Here is a 19,013-nt window from a genome sequence, read left to right as displayed (position 1 = left end):
GAACTCACGGACCGCAAGATCGTGACCTGAGCTGAAGTCGGACGCTTAACCGACTGCGCCATGCGAACTTCCAACATTTACTCTCTCAACAACTTTCAAATATGCAATAGCTGTTATTAGCTATAGTCACAATGCTGTACATTACATCCCATGATTTATTTATTTTACAACTGGAAGTCTACACGTCTTGACCCTGTTCACCCATTTTGTCCACTCCCCAACTCAACTTCCCTCTGGCACCCACCACTGGATCTGTGAGCTTGGTTTTTTTTTGTTGTTGTTCATTTTTTTTTGTTTGCTTGTTTTTTTGTTTGTTTGTTTTTGTTTTCCACACAGAAGTGAAATTGTATGGTATTTGGCTTTCTCTATCTAACTTATTTCACTTAGTATAATACCCTGAAGGTCCATCCATATTGTTGCAAATGGCAAGATTTGGTTTTTTTTTTTTTTTAAGTCTGAGTAGTATTTCATTGTATATATATACCATATCTTCTTTATCCATTCATCCATCAGTGGACACTTAGGTTGTTTCTGTATCTTGGCTATTGTAAAGAATGCTGCAATGAGTGTAAGGATGCATATATCTTTTCATATTAGTGTTTTTGTTTTCTTTGGATAAATACCCAGAAGTGAAACTGCTGGATAATATGACAGTTCTGTTTTTATTTCTTTTTTTTTTTTTTTTTTTTAATTTTTTTTTCAACGTTTTTTATTTATTTTTGGGACAGAGAGAGACAGAGCATGAACGGGGGAGGGGCAGAGAGAGAGGGAGACACAGAATCGGAAACAGGCTGCAGGCTCTGAGCCATCAGCCCAGAGCCTGACGCGGGGCTCGAACTCCCGGACCGCGAGATCGTGACCTGGCTGAAGTCGGACGCTTAACCGACTGCGCCACCCAGGCGCCCCATATTTCTTTGAGGAACCTCCATACTGTTTTCCACTGTGGCTGCGCCAATTCACATTCCCACCAATGATGTGGGTTCCCTTTTCTCCACATCTTCGTTAACGCTAGTTATTTCTTGTCTTTTTGATAATAGCCATTCTGACTGGTGTGAGGTAATATCTCATTGTGGTTTTGACTTGCATGTCCCTGATGATTGGTGATATTGAGCATCTTTTCATGTATTTGTTGGTCATCTGTATATCTTCCTTGAAAAAATGTCTATCCAGATCTTCTGCCCATTTTTTAATCAGATCTCTTTTTTTTTTAAATTTTTTTTAACGTTTATTTATTTTTGGGACAGAGAGAGACAGAGCATGAACAGGGGAGGGGCAGAGAGAGAGGGAGACACAGAATCGGAAACAGGCTCCAGGCTCCGAGCCATCAGCCCAGAGCCCGACGCGGGGCTCGAACTCACGGACGGCGAGATCGTGACCTGAGCTGCAGTCGGACGCTTAACCGACTGCGCCACCCAGGCGCCCCTCAGATCTCTTTTTAAATTGTTATTGAGTTGTCTAAGTTCTCTATATATTTTGGATTTTAACCCCTTATCAGATACATGATTTGCAAATATCTTCTTCCAGTTAGTAGGATGCCTTTTAATTTGTTGATTGTTTTCTTTGCTGTGCAGGTTTTTAGTTTAATGTAGTTCCATTTGTTTACTTTTGCTTTTGTTGCCCTTGCCTTTGGAATCAAATCTCAAAAATCATCTTCAAGATCAATGTCAAGGTGCTTACTGCTTAAGTTTTCTCCTAGGAGTTTTATAGTTTCAGACCTTTAACTCAAGTGTTTAATCCATTTGGAATCAATTTTTGTGTATGATGTAAGATAGTGGTCCAGTTTTATTCATTTGCACATGTCCAGTTTTCCCAACACAATTTATTGAAGAGATAGTCTTTTCCCCATTGAATATTTTTGGCTTCTTTGTCATAAGTTAATTGACCATATATTTATGGATTTCTTTCTGGGCTCTCTTTTCTATTCCACTGATTTATGTGTCTATTTTTATGCCAATACCATTCTGTTTTAATCACTACACTACAGCTTTGTAATATCGTTTGAAATCAGGGAGTGAGATGCCTCCAGCTTTGTTCTTGTTTCTCAAGATTGCTTTAGCTGTGCGGTATCTTTTATGATTTTATACAAATTTTGGGATTCTTTGTTCTATTTCTGTGAGAAGGGTGATTGGAATTTTGATAGGGATTGTATTGACTCTGTAGATTGCTTTGGGTAACAATATTAATTCTTCCAATCCATGAGCAAGAACTATCTTCCCATTTGTTTGTGTCTTCTTCAATTTCTTTAATTGATATCTTATAGTTTTCAGTCTACAAGTCTTTTACCTCCTTGGTTAAATTTATTTCTAGGTGTTTTTTTCTTTCTCTTTCTTTCTTTCTTTCTTTCTTTCTTTCTTTCTTTCTTTCCTTTTTAGTATTTTATTCCTTTGTTGTAATTGTAAATGGTATTGTTTTCTTAATTTCTCTTTCTAATGGTTTGTTGTTACTGTATAGAAACATAACAGATTTTTGTGTATTGATCTCAGCAACTTTAATGAATTTGTTTATTCTAACAGTTTTTGGTAGAGTCTTTAAGGTTTTCTATGTATCAAATCATGTCTGCAGATAGTGTGAGTTTTACTTCTTCCTTTCCAATTTGGGTGTCTTTTTTTTTTTAATTACATGGAGGACATTTTAGTTTATTAATTAATTAACTTTTGAGATAGAGAGGATGAGAGTGAGCGAGGAGCAGAGAGATAGAGAGAGAATCCCATGAGGGGCCGAGAGAGAGAGAGAGGGAGAGAAACAGGGAGACAGAGGGGGAAAGAGAGAATCACATGCTAACAGCACAGAGTCTGAAGCAGAGCTCACTGGAAGCAGGGCACGAGCGCACCCGGATGAGGGGCTCAAACTCACCAACTGTGAAATCATGACATGAGCTGAAGTCAGACGTTAACTGACTGAGCCATCCAGGTGCCCCAACTGATTTGGATGTCTTTTATTTCTTTTTCCTGCTTAACTGTTCTGTCTAGGACTTCCAACACTATGTTGAATAAAAGTGGCAAGACTGCACATCCTTATTTTGTTCCTTATCTTAGAGAAAAACCTTCCTGTTTTTTACCACTGAATGTGATGTTAGCTGTGGGCTTGTCATATATGCCCTTTAGTATGTTGAAGTACGTTCCACCTATACCCATGTCGCTGAGAGTTCTTATTATAACGGATGTTGTATTTTGTCAAATATTTTTTGTCAAATATTTTGGCAAATATTTCTCCATCTAATGAAATGATCATATGATTTTTATTCCTCATGATCCTTTTAATGTATTGTTGAATTCAGTTTGCTAATGTTTTGTTGAGGATTTTTGCATATGTTCAAAAGGGATACTCCAAATTTTTAATAAGCATAGATATGAAATGAATAGTTTCTTAAATTTTCGCATGGATTATTCCCAATTACAGACTTTTGAGAGGATGCAATGGAAGCTAAATATGTTTGTTTACTTAATAAACTCTGTTTTTGAGGTATTGACTATATTATAGCCTACTCCATTTTTAGAGCTTCCTATATTTCAAGACTATTGGTTGAACTCTATCTAGGATGTTCAAAACAAAATGAAGCGTGGTAATTTCACAACACCAAAGAAGCCATATTTACATTATAGAAGTTATTTTGGAGGATTTAGTGATTCATAATATCCTTGACCTATGGGAATTGGTAGCAAGGATAAAATAGTGGAAGCAGTTTCCTTCTGGAAGTTTTCTCCTACTTTACTCCATTTGGAGTTGAGTTTCAGTGGTAATAACCATAAAGAACATTTTTAAGTTTAAAGTTATTTTGGTTAACTCAAAAGACTAATTTTATCCAGTCACTGTCTAGTTCAATTATTCAATAGATTTTGAACTCAAAATATCATTATTGAAAGCAGAAAGGGAAAGTTGTCAAGTATGTATGTCCTTTATATAGGTAATATAGCTAAGGTACCAGTCTCCAAATAGTTTGGCATTATGCAAAAACCTTCAGGGATCAGTAAACTAGGTTTATCTAGATAAACTAGATTAAATCACTAGCCAGTTGTGCAACCTTGGAAAAATAATTTTGGCTTCCTGGAACTATGTTTCCTTATTTCCAAAATAAGAACATTGGGCTAGCCTGGGTTGTTTTTGGACCTGCTTCCCCATTAGAAGATCTCATTTTAGCAGTTGTCTGGGGAATCCTAGTTGGGAACCTCTAATTAGCCTATGTAGTCAATTTGAGGACAAATGCACAATGTCTGTTAGATGTTAAGCCGGCATCATGGAATTGCCAAAGTTTCCTTCAAATTCTAATATTCTATGATCCTATGACTTATTTGGTGACTATCCTTCAATCATCATCAACAACGAGTTATTATCATGCCTATTATTTCACCATATGGGGCTAGGCAAAGGGGGATACTGAAAAGTTTAAAAGACTCCTCTTCAATCTGGCTGGGAAATAGGCTACATAGATAAAATTAAGGAAACAGGTTGATGTGTACTGGGTGGTAAGATAACCCAGGGCCGGAGTGCTCAGGAAGACCTTTATGGACAGGACTTGAGAAAGGTTAACAAGGTAGAAGAGGGTGGACCTATGGGAAAAAGTGACAAAATCTTTCCGGGTAGGATAAATGGAGTCATCACAAACATGGGAACAGAAATATTCAATGCCTGTCTTGGAAGAATAAGCAGAATAGTTTGGCTGGAAAGAATTGCATTATTATTTAATGAGTCTTTAATCCCAAATTGTGTATAGCAGCTTAGCTGTTATTTTAGCAAATGTGGTAGCTATTATTGCTATATTTAGCCAGCCTGTGGTACATCAGACTATCCAACTGTTTACAATTACTTTTATTAACCCTAGGGAAATTATTGATGTGTCTCAGAATCTAACATTGACACAGTGGAACAATCGGCAAATATTTACTGCATCCATATAGTATAGTATGAGAGTCTTTATGAGGCATAAAGCTAGACTGGAAAGGTTCTAGCCCTAGGGGAGCAGACTAGCTGCTGTTGTAGAATGCCCTCGGGGGAAAAAAAAACAAAATAAAATACAAGATCACACAGCCAATTTAGCACTTTAAAAAATAAACCTTCAAGCAGCCTCTACTTACAAAACAATGATCTAACTCATACTTATGATGAGAATGAATCACTGATGAATCTAAACCTCTATCTCTAGTCCAGGTCACTTCTTATCCCCATAAGCTCGAAGACCGGATTTCCTTTCTTTATCACTCTGCAGATCTCTACATGGTGTCCCACAGCATGCCAAACTTTAAGTTCCAATAGAATACATAATCTTCTCTCACATTAATTAATTAATTAAAAAATAAAATAAAATGTCCTCCATGTTATTAAAAACACCATCTCTCTCCAAACAAAATATAACAATAGTAGAAACCACATTCATTGCCACTTCTATCATAAAAAGCGAGCCACCAAAAAAACTCCAAAGCAAGCAAAACCAAGGCCATCTTTTCTCTGGTAATTCCCACACTGGTGAATGGCAACAGCCCAGTTGCTGGGTCAGAAACTTTGGGCCCTGGAAGAAGGGCACGTTGAGATGGGGGAAGACTGGATACATGAAGGGATAGGGATAAGAGACCGTTATGAGGCCAAGGGATGTGTCTGTCTTGATTGCTGTATTTCTACTGTACCTGGCACTTAGCAATTGTCCAATAAAATATTTGTTAAATTGAGTAGAAACTGGCCTAATAGTGGAAATTATTGCTTTATCAAAGGGGGGAATACATTAATATTCATTCTTTTGCTTTTTCTAGATAGTGTAAAGCTTGACTCACAAATTCTTGAATTGTTACTATTTAGTACTTTGGTTCAGTTTCCTCAGGGGCTGAATAGAATTCTGAGAGCTAGCTTCAGAATCGAACCAGTATTTACAATCTAACTTCTGAGGGAAATTGTACTTAGTATTTTAAGCAGCCAATTTACAAAGATACTTTTGGAATACACTTGTTTGAAAATTGAGGACTCTCTGTTCCATATGATAAATGCTAAATGAATATTTCAGATGCTAGTCACTTAATTGGGTACCAGGGAGGGCAAGATTGCTTCCAGGGGGGTAGGTAAGAGAACTTTCCAGGATGGAAGATTTATACAGAACATTAAGAGTGGGGCAGGAGTCAGAAAGACAGAGAAAAGGAAGAAAGGCCTTCTAGATGAGAGAAAAATTATGAACAAAAGCAAGAATAAAAAGGGCACAGAGGTATAGCGGGTAAATGTCTGAATAGAGAAGTATCAGAGATATATAAAAAGAATGTTACTGCAAAAGCAGCATTTTTAGGAAGATTAATTGGTGGTTATCTGTGGCATGATTTGGAGCTGAGACAGACTGGAAATGTGGAAATTAATTAAGAGTCTATTTCATAAATCCTGGCATGAGATAATGGCCTAACCCAGAGTGGCAGTGGATATGCAAAGAACATGCAAAAAGATAACAGGAAATGAATGCTATTTTGTTATTTCACAGAGCAGAAATTATTTTCTAGGCTTTCTGATTTATAACAAATATATAAATGACAGTGAGATATTCTCTCAAATACATCATTGTAAGGCCTTCTCTTGTTTTTCTTGAAAGTAGTTTTTGTTTATATAAGTCATTTATATCATTATATATAATGATATATAATTATACTGATAGAGTAACCAGTTGAATTTTTCATTGTAAAAAAAGGCACACTGACACTTCTATTTCCAGAAAAACTGTGGATTAAACAACGTGAAAACATCTCTCAGTATAAAACACTTGGAAATCAGGGTAAAATAAAACATCCCCATACACCAAAGTGAAGACTGAGTTGAGAACCAAAACAGGGTGGCAGAAGATGATGCTATGATTGCCCTGGAGAGTTTATTGGTCTTGTTAACCTAGAGCCTTGGGTTTATTTCCCATGCAAGAAAACAAGAGGCCTTGGGCCAGTGTTAAGTTAGACATCCCCACAATGCTAAAGCCCCAAAAGGTTGTGCCTTCAGAGGAAGGGCAAGCTAGCAAAAATCAACCAACACAAGGAGGCAAGCGGGAGCTGGATGCTTTACACCTGTATTTTGGTTGGACTAAAGTCATATCCACTTTAAATTTGTAACCATAAGTCCTCATACCGATTTGTCACTTGAATTTATACTATCTGTAGAGGCTCTCCCACACTGAGAAATCAACCAAAAAATAATGAGGTCTAGGCTATGCTGCTATTACTTCTGGAGTGCTTGGTAGAAGCAAAGGAAAAACCTTTCTGGAGGGATATGCCTTTAGTCATAGTTGCAATAATTTCCACAGAAAGCTTCACAGATTAAAATTATAGGATACACAAGGAAATAATCTACTATGAGTGAAGGTCAGCAAATATACCATATGGCATGATTAGACCCCAAGAAATTCAATTAATGGGAAAATTGGTTAGATATTTAAAATATCTGATTTTTACAACTATCTACTTCATAGAAGAAATTAAGAACATAAGAAAAGAACAAGCTGTTAAATTTTTAAAAAGTATTTTGGGGCCTCATTCTGGGCAGATTTCTGGGAGAGGGGAGCTGTTTCGGCATAAGCAGGGCTAAGACTGATTGATGGTTGGGAGTTGTCAATATTACAAATCATGATGTCCAGGGAACTGGTATGAACTTTCGTCCCAATTGATTAGTGCCTATATTAAAAATGCCAGATATTTGGGGTGAGGCCTTGTGGCAGGGATCTCCATGAAGTGGTGATAATTTAAGTCAAATGGTGAGAGAAGAGTGGCTGTGAGATTTCTGTCCAGTTGGAAGCAAGACCCCAGCAGTCAGGTAGAATGTAAGGGTAATGATGCTGTGGGAGGGTGTCGAGGTTAGCTGCTGACAAGGACTAGGGTGACTGTCAAGACCCCAGTCAAAAGGGCTTGAGGTTAGGGGCGCCTGGGTGGCTCAGTTGATTGAGCATCCCACTTCAGCTCAGGTCATGATCTCACGGTTTAAGCCCCTCATGGGGCTTGCTGCTGTCAGTGAAGAGCCCGCTTTGGATCCTCTCTCCCCTTCTGCCTCTGCTTCCCCCCTGTTCATGCTCTGTCTCTCAAAAATAAATTAAAAACATTAAAAAAAAAAGGTCTTGAGTTTAGGACAGATATATCTAGGAGAAAAATGGATTACCAAATAAATTGGGAAAGAAGTCCTGTAATGCAGAAGAATTAGGCATGCATGAAGAATACAGGGAGCAGGGAAGATGTAGGTCAGAGTATGAACTATAGGTGCCCTGGATACCAGACTTAGAATACCAAGACTAATTCCAGACCCTATGTATGATAGGAATGGGGCTTCCAATATGCTACCAGGCTTGGTTCAGACTTGGTCAGAACTGGAGCAAATTTAGGATCTGAAATTGGGTGAAGTTCCATGAGGCAAGCACTGATAAAGCTGACTGTAATTATATATATGCGTATATATACATACATATATATATATATACACATATATATACATACATGTATATATGCATTAGTATCAGATAATCAAACAATTGTTATCTTCTTTACTACAAAATATCATGCAAAAGTCGATACACGTTCAATGCAATCCCTATCAAAATAACACCAGCATTCTTCACAGAGCTAGAACAAATAATCCTAAAATTTGTATGGAACCAGAAAAGACCCCGAATAGCCAAAGCAATCTTGAAAAAGAAAACCAAAGCAGGAGGCATCACAATCCCAGACTTCAAGTTATACTACAAAGCTGTAGTCATCAAGACGGTATGGTACTGGCACAAGAACAGACACTCAGATCAATGGAACAGAATAGAGAACCCAGAAATGGACCCACAAACGTATGGCCAACTAATCTTTGACAAAGCAGGAAAGGATATCCAGTGGAATAAAGACAGTCTCTTCAGTAAGCAGTGCTGGGAAAACCAGACAGCGACATGCAGAAGAATGAACCTGGACCACTTTCTTACACCATACACAAAAATAAACTCAAAATGGATGAAAGACCTAAATGTGAGACAGGAAGCCATCAAAATACTCGAAAACCTCTTTGATCTTGCCCGCAGCAACTGCTTACTCAACACGTCTCCAGAGGCAAGGGAAACAAAAGCAAAAACGAACTATTGGGACCTCATCAAAATAAAAAGCTTCTGCACAGCAAAGGAAACAATCAGCAAAACTAAAAGGCAACTGATGGAAAGGGAGAAGATATTTGCAAGTGACATATCAGATAAAGGGTTAGTATCCAAAATCTATAAAGAACTTATCAAACTCAATACCAAAAAACAAATAATCCAGTGAAGAAATGAGCAAAAGACATGAATAGACACTTCTCCAAAGAAGACATCCAGATGGCCAACTGACACATGAAAAAATGCTCAACATCACTCATCATCAGGGAAATACAAATCAAAACCCCAATGAGATACCACCTCACACCTGTCAGAATGGCTAACATTAACAACTCAGGCAACAACAGATGTTGGTGAGGATGCGGAGAAAGAGGATCTCTTTTGTATTGTTGGTGGGAATGCAAGCTGGTGCAGCCACTCTGGAAAACCGTATGGAGGTTCCTCAAAAACTAAAAACAGAACTACCCTACGACCCAGCAATTGCACTACTAGGCATTTATCTAAGGGATACAGGTATACTGTTTCGAAGGGACACATGCACCCCCATATTTATAGCAGCACTATCAACAATAGCCAAAGTATGGAAAGAGCCCAAATGTCCATCGATGGATGAATGGATAAAGAAGATGTGGTATATATGTATATATATATATATATACAATGGAGTAGTAATCGGCAATCAAAAAGAATGAAATCTTGCCATTTGCAACTATGTGGATGGAACTGGAGGGTATTATGCTAAGTGAAATTAGAGAAAGACAAAAATCATATGACTTCACTCATATGAGAACTTTAAGAGACAAAACAGATGAACATAAGGGAAGGGAAACAAAAATAATATAAAAACAGGGAGGGGGACAAAACAGAAGAGACTCATAGATATGGAGAACAAACTGAGGGTTACAGGAGGGGTTGTGGAAGGGGGGATGGGATAAATGGGTAAGGGGCACTAAGGAATCTACTCCTGAAATCATTGTTACACTATATGCTAACTAATTTGGATGTAAATAAAAAAAATAAAAAATAAAATTTAAAAAAACATGCAAAAGATTTTTTTTTGCACACAATATGACTTCTGTTTAAATGAATGCAACATCTCAATGAACAGATTTATGATAAATCTATCCAACTCTTTGCTATCAATCTCTCACTGTCATTATAATTTCTTCCAAAGTTTTATTGAGAAGTCATTTTCTCCTGTGCTGACAAAGTATTTCTTGAGGAGTGACTTCATTGAAATTTTTCAATTAAAAAGCTCATTTGGAATGTTTGGAATGTTCAGGATGTTTTCTGTTTGAGACATAGAATCCCATTCAGCCTTGTCCCCACCCCGCCTGCCATGTTGTTACTCACCTACAGGCTTAGTCTGGAAGGGCCTTGGCAGGAACTTCTCCCTTCTGGAAAGAGCCTGCAGCTTCTGGACTCCCAGGGTTGGGGATTTGCCTCTGAGAACCACAGAGTTTTTCTGATCCTCCTGGGTCAGACCTCTTGGGAACTGTGCTGCCAGATTCCTTGTGAGTTTCTAGAAACTCCTGGGCCTCTTGACTCAAATGGCTCCTTGTTCTCCCCTGCCCTCAACAGAGCCGCTCTCCTCCTCAGCACTCCACTGTCTCCAGCTCTAGGCGCCTGCTTTAGAGTGGCTTTCAGTATGCTGTTCAGTAGCATGTTAGTGACAACACTAGCAGTACTCTGTGGCAATCTTCCAAAGTTAGAAAGATCTGTTTCCTGTAAAACAGAAATAAAATTCCTAGATTCTGTGTTTGACTTGGAGGGCAGAGAGGAGGCGAAGGAAACTGGTGTACAGAGTGCTCCAAAATTCCAAAGTGTGTTCCGAGATGCATCTCATCTGGAGAAATTCTTTTGGAGAGATTGGTTAAGGGAATTTTGGTTAGTTGGAAAAAAAAAAGTGTAGAAATCTGCATACCGTTCTCTATTATGGAAGCTCATAATTCTTAGGAGCATGTTCATAGTTCTAAGAAGTCCTATAGTAAAGAAACTTACTTAATTTGGATTAGTGTTTTCCAGACTTTTTGATCTCCATATTTTTTTATTAAAAATGTTTAATGTTTATTTATTTTTGAGAGAGAGAGAGAGAGAGAGAGAGAGCGAGCATGAGTGGAGGGAGGGGCAGAGAGAGAGAGAGGGGGAGACACAGAATCTGAAGCAGGCTCCTGTCTCTGAGCTGTCAGCACAGAGCCAGACGCGGGGCTGGAACTCATAAACCTGTGAGATCATGACCCGAGGTGAAATCAAGAGTGAGATGCTTACCTGACTGAGCCACCCAGGCGCCCCATAGTTTTTAAATTCTGCTTTTTTTACTTAACATAGCATCATTCATATTCTCCATGTTGTTATGTTCACACATATTATTTACAGCTTCAGAAAGTATATATCCTTGTTAGCCAGCTCTGGAAGGACAATATATACACAATGGGATGAGACCATTGTGTACAGTGGTTTTTCTTTTTTGTTTTGAAAACCTGCAAGTTGGGGCACCGGGGTGGCTCAGTGGGTTAAGCGTCCAACTTTGGCTCAGGTTGTGAGCCCTGCACTGGGCTCAGGGTTGGCAATGCAGAGCCTGCTTCTCTCTTTCTCCCTCTCTCTCTGCCCCTCCCCAACTTGTTCTTTCTCTCTCTCTCTCTCTCTCAAAAATAAATAAATTAAAAAAAAACCCCTGCAAGTTTACTGCTACAGTGATTTAAGGTTGTTCGCTCACTACATTTATGTGAAAGTAACTACTTCCATAATATATATAATAATATAATATCTACATAAATAATAAACGTAAAAATTCTGTTGAAGACATCCTCAGCTTTTCCTCTTAGTGAACACAATCATCCGAATTTCTCTCCCCTTCCCAACTCTAGGGGCTGTAGTCAAGGCATCATGACATTTTATGACCCCCTTTATGGAAATGAAAAACATTAAAGAGCTTAAGTGACTTTTGTAGTTTTAAAACAAGTGGTAGCCTCACTATAGCACTCTTGATTCTTCTTTGTGGACTGTGGTATATGGCATTGGTTGCCTGGTGTCTTTTCCATCATTTCCCTTTGTAACAGATTCTATTCCTCCTTTGCTTGGTCTATCGTGGAACCCATCCGCTTGGACAAAGTATTTCGTTCAGAGGTGACAACATCCAAGCGATTATAATTCTTCCCCGGGATTATTAATTTATGGAAGTTGGGGCTGCCAACGTAAGAAGATGTGACATTGGCGCTATCTGGGCAACTGTTTTTCCTGCCAGCTGGGAGAAGGTGTGCCTTCGGCTAAAGAGAGTAACACTGAACAGATATGAGAAGTGCAAGGAGAGACACAGAGCTGATACCTTGGTCCCTAGAGCGCTTCATTCAGTTTTGTGAATTACTCTGGTGTACTTTCTACCGCTATGACTTAAACTTGCTTAGCTAGGCTTAATTGTGTCTTTATAACTTGCAACCAGGAGAGTCCTAACTAATTCAGTTCCTACAATGGTAGATAAGACATCAACCGCCCGTGAAAAGCACCACTAGATATGGTTAAAAGACTCAGATCCCTGCGAAGGGACTTCAATCACATCAATGTAGAACTCAGTCTTCTTGGAAAGAAAAAGAAGAGGCTCCGGGTTGACAAATGGTAGGGAAATAGAAAAGAACTGGCTACTGTCCGTACTATCTGTAGTCATGTACAGAACATGATCAAGGGTGTTACATTGGGCTTCCGTTACAAGATGAGGTCTGTGTATGCCCACTTCCCCATCAACGTTGTTATTCAGGAGAATGGCTCTCTCGTTGAAATCCGAAATTTCTTGGGTGAGAAATACATACGCAGGGTTCGGATGAGGCCAGGTGTTGCTTGTTCTGTATCTCAAGCCCAGAAAGATGAGTTAATTCTTGAAGGAAATGACATTGAACTTGTATCAAACTCAGCTGCTTTGATTCAGCAAGCGACAACAGTTAAAAACAAGGATATCAGGAAATTTTTGGATGGTATCTATGTTTCTGAAAAAGGAACTGTTCAGCAGGCTGATGAATAAAATATATGTTGTCCAGCTACAGAGACAGCAAGAGGCCGGATGATTTTTCAGACTTACTTGTGATACTTTAAGGATGCAATAAAACTATACTGATTTGGGAAAAAAAAAAAAAAAAAAAAAAAAAAAAAAAAAAGACTCAGATCCCAATAAAAACATAAAGCTATGAAAATGAGACAACACACATATTCTGCCAAATTAGGCAGAAATCTATCATTTTAATTTCTATTGAAAACTGGTTAATATTTGAAATATCTAGGCCCACTGTAATCAATAATGTAGTTATTTCCCAAAGTGTAGTGTTGCAGTCAATATGCCTGTAGTTCATTTGAGGGTGTGCTAGCCTAAAATACAAGAGGGTGGGATCAGAAAGTGAGAAAATGGTAAGAACTTAGTTCTGGATCGATCATGATTTCTTAGGAATTAAACAAAATGGATGAAAGAAGAGTTGAGAGATGTAAGGACGAATGGCTGACACATTTCTGTACCCTTTAAAAAATATCTTTGCATGTTTCCGATTCTGTGTCTCCCTCTCTCTCTGCCCCTCCCCCGTTCATGCTCTGTCTCTCTCTGTCCCAAAAATAAAATAAAACGTTGAAAAAAAAAAATTTTAAAAAATATCTTTGCAAACCTGATATATTAGATTGCTTGTAGTTGTCTACAGTTCTGTTATTTTTATTTTTTTTTTAATATTTAGTTATTTTTGAGAGAGGGAGTGCAAGTGAGCATGGGGGAAGGGCAGAGAAAGATGAAGACAGAGGATCATCCCCTGTCAGAGCAGAGACGGACATGGGGTTCAAGCTCACGAATGGCGAAATTATGACCTGAGCTGAAGTTGATGCTTAACTAACTGAGCCACCAGGTGCCCCTCTATTATTTTTAAGGAAGTAAAAACTGTTAACAGATGAACAAAAACGTTCTGGGGCACAACATGGTTACCTTAGTGTTTTTAATTGCATTTACACTTTATTTGGATTGATAGAATTATCCACGATTATTTCTGTTGGTGAGGGTGGGAGGATGGTCTAATTTGAATAAAAGGCATGAATTTATTACATCATTGTCAAATAAGTAGTATAATCTTGAAGGAATCTCAGCCAAAATTTTATCTTGCAGGCATTTGTCAAGAAAGAAGATATTTACATTTAAAATATTAACATTCTGTCAGAGAAAAATGAAATGCAGATAAAATGCCTTAGTATTTTATTTTTTTTCAACGTTTTTTTTTTTTTTTTAATTTATTTTTGGGACAGAGAGAGACAGAGCATGAACGGTGGAGGGGCAGAGAGAGAGGGAGACACAGAACCGGAAACAGGCTCCAGGCTCCGAGCCATCAGCCCAGAGCCTGACGCGGGGCTCAAACTCACAGACCGCGAGATCGTGACCTGGCTGAAGTCGGACGCTTAACCGACTGCGCCACCCAGGCGCCCCAAAATGCCTTAGTATTTTAATGTTAATGATGTATATATTCATCATGACAGCTGTATATTTCCTATTTAATACAGGAATGTAAAATCTAGATTAGAGACAGGAAAATATTCTCATGATGGAACAGTTTTGCAAGAAAAGTGATTTTATTAGGGCAAACAATGTTAATAGCATGCATTAATATTTTATGTTAAATAATTGTGTGATTATCCTTTTAGTAACATATGGATTCCCTAGCACTTTTGTTTTATCATCTCATCCTTAAAAATTCCAGTGGCTTGTTTTCTTGTATTTTCCTTAATTGTGATCTTAAACAGATCCTCAGTTTTAAATCTGCCAGTTGTTCTGATACAGATGCATAAATACATTTTCTCCAGTTGGTTATTTATTCAAAGACAGCTTGTTTGTGGATACTGTCAGGACATCTGCATTTTATTGGATCTAATTTTTAGTAATAAAGACCTCCCACATTATAGATTCTTTCCAGTCTAAATTAGCCTGTGTGGGAAGCAAAAGAACCATCAGTCAGGGAGAAAAAGTGAATCCATATGGCGCTGATGAGTCTGTTTCCCCGACTACAATGATGAAAGGGTTGAATATAGACAGTGCCCCCAGCAGATCCATGTTTCTTTCTCAAAAGCTTGCTAGAACAGGATTCGTGTCAGTCCCAACTCAGTATCTTTGAGCCAGTCCAGTTCATCCATGCATCAAGCCATAGACACCTAACGAAATTCTGAGGGTGCATTCTCCTTTACCTTTAATCTTGCTCTATTTCTCTTGCATGTATGCCCAGTCTCTGGCTCTTGCCATTCTCCTTCCATTTTGGGGCTCACCTTTGCCTTTGGGACTTGTTGGATTTTTGATTCCCTGGTCCAATACTAAGGACTTTGGTTCAGGTTTCCACACAATCTCTATGTCATGGAGAAATCTTAAAGAAATCTGCATGTGTCAAAAAGTAGTCAAAAGGGGCATCTGGGTGGCTCAGTCGGTTGAGCGTCTGACTTTGGCTCAGGTCATGATCTCACGGTTTATGAGCTGGAGTCCCACATCTGGCTTGTCGCCGTCAGCCTGTCAACGCAGAGCCCGCTTCAGATACTCTGTCCCCTTCTCTCTCTGCTCCCTCCTCCACTCACCCTCTCTCAAAAAATAATTAAAACATTAACAAAAAAAAAAGTAGCCAAAATTTTTATTCCTGCTTTTAAAAAGGGACAAACAAAATGTGGTAATAGAACTTGAATAGGTGACAGGTCTTCACTTTTACAAGTTAAACTACTTCACTGTGCAGAGAAACAGACAGGAATTAAAAGTTTTTCTTTCAATGGACACCCAATACCTGGAACAGTTAATTTCTCCTGGTCATTACACCCATGGGCATAGTATATTCTTTACTATCAATGTTATCTCCCGTAGCACAAACCAGAAAAACCTGTGATTTCAGCCCCTCCTCAACTCTGAGTCTCGGCCAATGAGAAGATACTGTGTCTTCAAACATGGCTGGGTTTATGTTCACTTACATTTTTGGGTATGTTTAAACTTAGTTTAACAAGTTTCCTAGTTTCAGAGGTGATGCAAATTGATGACTTATCCTTAAAATACTTATTATTTAGTGCAGTGGGTAGAAGTGTGCCCCCCCCCCACTCCCCAAAAGAAGAAAAAAACCCAGTATGTTCAAGTTTCTACCACCTGGCACCTGTGAATGTGAACTTATTTGGAAATAGAGCCTTTGCAGATGAAATCAAGTTAATATGAGGCTATACTGGATTAGGGTAGACCCTAATCCAAGGACTGGTGGACTTATAAGAAGAGGGAAATTTGGACATGAACATACTCTGCCATGTGATGAAGGCAGAGATTTGAGTGATGTGTCTATAAGCCAAGGAAGATCAAAGATTGCTGGCACCCCCTAGAAGCTACAATGAGGTAGGAAAGGATTTTTCCTGGAGTATTGAGAGAAAGCATGGCCCTCTGTACACCCTGACTTTGGACATCTAGCCTCTAAAATTGGGAGAGAATAAAATTGTTTTAAGCAATTTAGTTTGTGGTGATCTGTTATGAGTTTCTCATCAGTGAAAGGGGGCTTTGGCTTACCAGATGATCTCTGAAGTCAGTTTCACTTGTAATACTTTATGCCTCTAAATCTGTAACATATTCTGATTTTTCCTTAATTGTATAGCTTTGTATAAACTGTATAGAAAGTCACTTATGGATTTAATGTCTCCTCCTCTTTCTGCCCCTCTCACCCACCTCTAAAAAGGAGAAGTGTGTGAAACTAGAGTATCTTATTCTGCAAAATGAGCTTCATTTCGGGTAATAGAGTTGATGGACAAACTGTCTCTCAGTTTAGGTGTTAGTCAAGCCTCCTCTCTAGCAAGCATGTTTGAATAAAAGAATAAACACTAATGTCTGTCCATGGACTTATCAACCTAGCAGTATAGTGGAACAGAAGAAAGTTAACGTGGCATACTCCCTGAGCAGGCAGTTCAAACTCTCTGTTTCCTTACCCTTAAAATGGCTATCACAATACCGGCTTACTGGGTTGTTGAGCTGACATGAAACAGAATGCTGTTAATACCTTTTTTAAAGTGCCTGGTATGGCGTGCTTAAAAACTTTACTTGCTTACAAAATTCTCGCTTACAGAAAGGATACTGAAAACATCCGGGATCCCCTTTTCCGGATTCCCCTTTTCCGCGGTCGGCAACCACGCACCCAGGTCCACGGAGCGCTTGGCTGCGGCGGGGAGATTTGCATTAGGAAACCGGGCGCGCGGGGGGAGGGGGCGGAGTGGCGCCGGCGGAAGCGCTCTCGCGCCACTGTCAGCTGCGCCGGAAGTTCCTGGTCGGGCCTGGCGGTAACCTTGGGGTCCTCGCCGCCTCCGCCGCCGCCGGGGTGGGCTGCGCGAGTCTGAGCCTCAGCCGGGTCGGGACTGGTAGCAGCTAGGAGACGCCGGGGTTGTAGGAGAGGACGCCGAGGGCCGTGGGGACCAGGAACTGCGGGCGCAGGACCGCCCAGCGGACATGTCTCTAGTGGCGGAAGCCTTCGTCTCGCAGATCGCAGGTAGTGCGCGTGGCCCTGGGCTGCGGGTGGAGGCGGGGGCGGCGCAGGGCAGTCGCCGGGAGCAGCGTGCGGGTTAGGGCTGCAGCTTTGCCTCAACCTTGCGGCATTAGATGCAGAACCCAGGCCTGGGGATAGAGGCGGGCACGGAGTACCAGCCTCGTTTCACAGATGAGAAAACTGAGGGGGGACACTTGGCCAAGGTCACCTAGCAGGGGCGGGAATACCGCCTTCCTTCTCGTGGGCGTACTTTGGTTCCCCTCCGGTTAGGTCAAGAGGGGTTGGGGTGCGTGATGGATGTCGTGGGTTGGCATGAGAGGGCGTGGCTACAGGGGCCAGGTCTTATAAGGCTTCACTCAGTCTGAGAGTGAGGTTGGTCTCCGTCGTTGGACCTGAAGTTTAAAGTGATTGTCACTAATGAGTTGCCCTTGTTACCTAATGTTGTTGAGGGGCTACCGAAGATCTTGCTTTCTCTCCCAGCACCACGATATTGCCATCTGCTAGGTCTGCAGGATTCGTCGAAAAGTCAATCTACATATATTTTTTAGAAACACCTTTGATTTGAGGGACTGAATGTAGCTGATGTAAATAAAATAGATTTATGTTTTCTGTTTTCGAGGTTCTTACTGTAGTGGAAGAAATTAAATATTGTTGAGGAAGTGAGACTAGACACAGGTATTGTAGATATGTATTGATGGGATTATCTTTAAATGGAGTTAATCTTAACTTCCCAGAAGTATTTTCAACATGAGTAAAGAGACAGTTACCAGGATAAATAGGTACATTTAAAATGAAGTAGTGTCTTGGAAATGGAAGGTACTGAATGTGTCCTAAAATTTGTAAAATGGTTTTCATTGCATTGCATTTGTGTGAACATACGTTTCTTTTTTTCTTTTTCACTTAAATACATTGTTTTCTGGCAGAGAGGGAAGCCCTCACTAGATTAAAAGCTTCATGAAAATAGGGATCTATTTGTTTTGTCCCCCATTGTATCCTGAACACCTGTTAGTTGGTGCTTAGTAGAATTTGTGACCCAAGTCAGTGAATAATCTTAAGATTTCAAACAATGATTATTTCTTTTACCGCTTATGTTAAAAAAAAAAAAAGTTAGATCACTGATTTACTTTCCATTTCTGCAATGTTAGAAAAAATCAACCATTTCATATTGTATGCTGATACTGGTATACTGTATGCATGTATTCCAATGTGTGATTTCTTCTAAAGAAAAAAATGATAAATGTCTTTCAGTAAACTTAATGAGTTTGGACTTTTGTGTCAGTTAGTAAAATTTAAGAATTTCTAGGAATTGTAATCTGTCATCTTAGCTGTTTGTAATGCTCTATTACCCTAGAAGGAGGCATTTAAAGATGGAAAATTCAATAAATGGTGTTGAGAATAAATTCCAAATGAATTAAAGATTTAAATGTAAAATAAGAACAAGAACCAAATTATAATAAAATAAT

At 39.3% G+C, this 19,013-nt stretch overlaps 2 protein-coding genes across 3 annotated transcripts in view; both read left to right on the top strand.

The window, feature by feature from the left end:
* Positions 1-12,572: 12,572 nt before the first annotated feature.
* On the top strand, positions 12,573-13,171 carry LOC125171609 (60S ribosomal protein L9-like). The gene is given in 1 exon segment (XM_047868805.1): positions 12,573-13,171. A coding segment is annotated over 1 exon segment (501 nt). The 3' UTR covers positions 13,074-13,171.
* A 4,147-nt stretch (positions 13,172-17,318) lies between these two features.
* Positions 17,319-19,013, top strand: part of MTX2 (metaxin 2) — a 65,386-nt gene continuing 63,691 nt past the window's right edge. For both annotated transcript variants that reach the window (XM_047872512.1, XM_047872510.1), the window contains exon 1: positions 17,319-17,553. In XM_047872512.1, coding sequence (XP_047728468.1) covers positions 17,514-17,553 — 40 coding nt within the window. In that variant the 5' untranslated portion in view covers positions 17,319-17,513. The remainder of the gene's footprint in view (positions 17,554-19,013) is intronic.

The sequence above is a fragment of the Prionailurus viverrinus genome, chromosome C1 (assembly GCF_022837055.1).
Source record: "Prionailurus viverrinus isolate Anna chromosome C1, UM_Priviv_1.0, whole genome shotgun sequence".
In the NCBI taxonomy this organism is placed as follows: Eukaryota; Metazoa; Chordata; class Mammalia; order Carnivora; family Felidae; genus Prionailurus; species Prionailurus viverrinus.
This window is presented reverse-complemented; position numbering and strand designations above follow the sequence as displayed.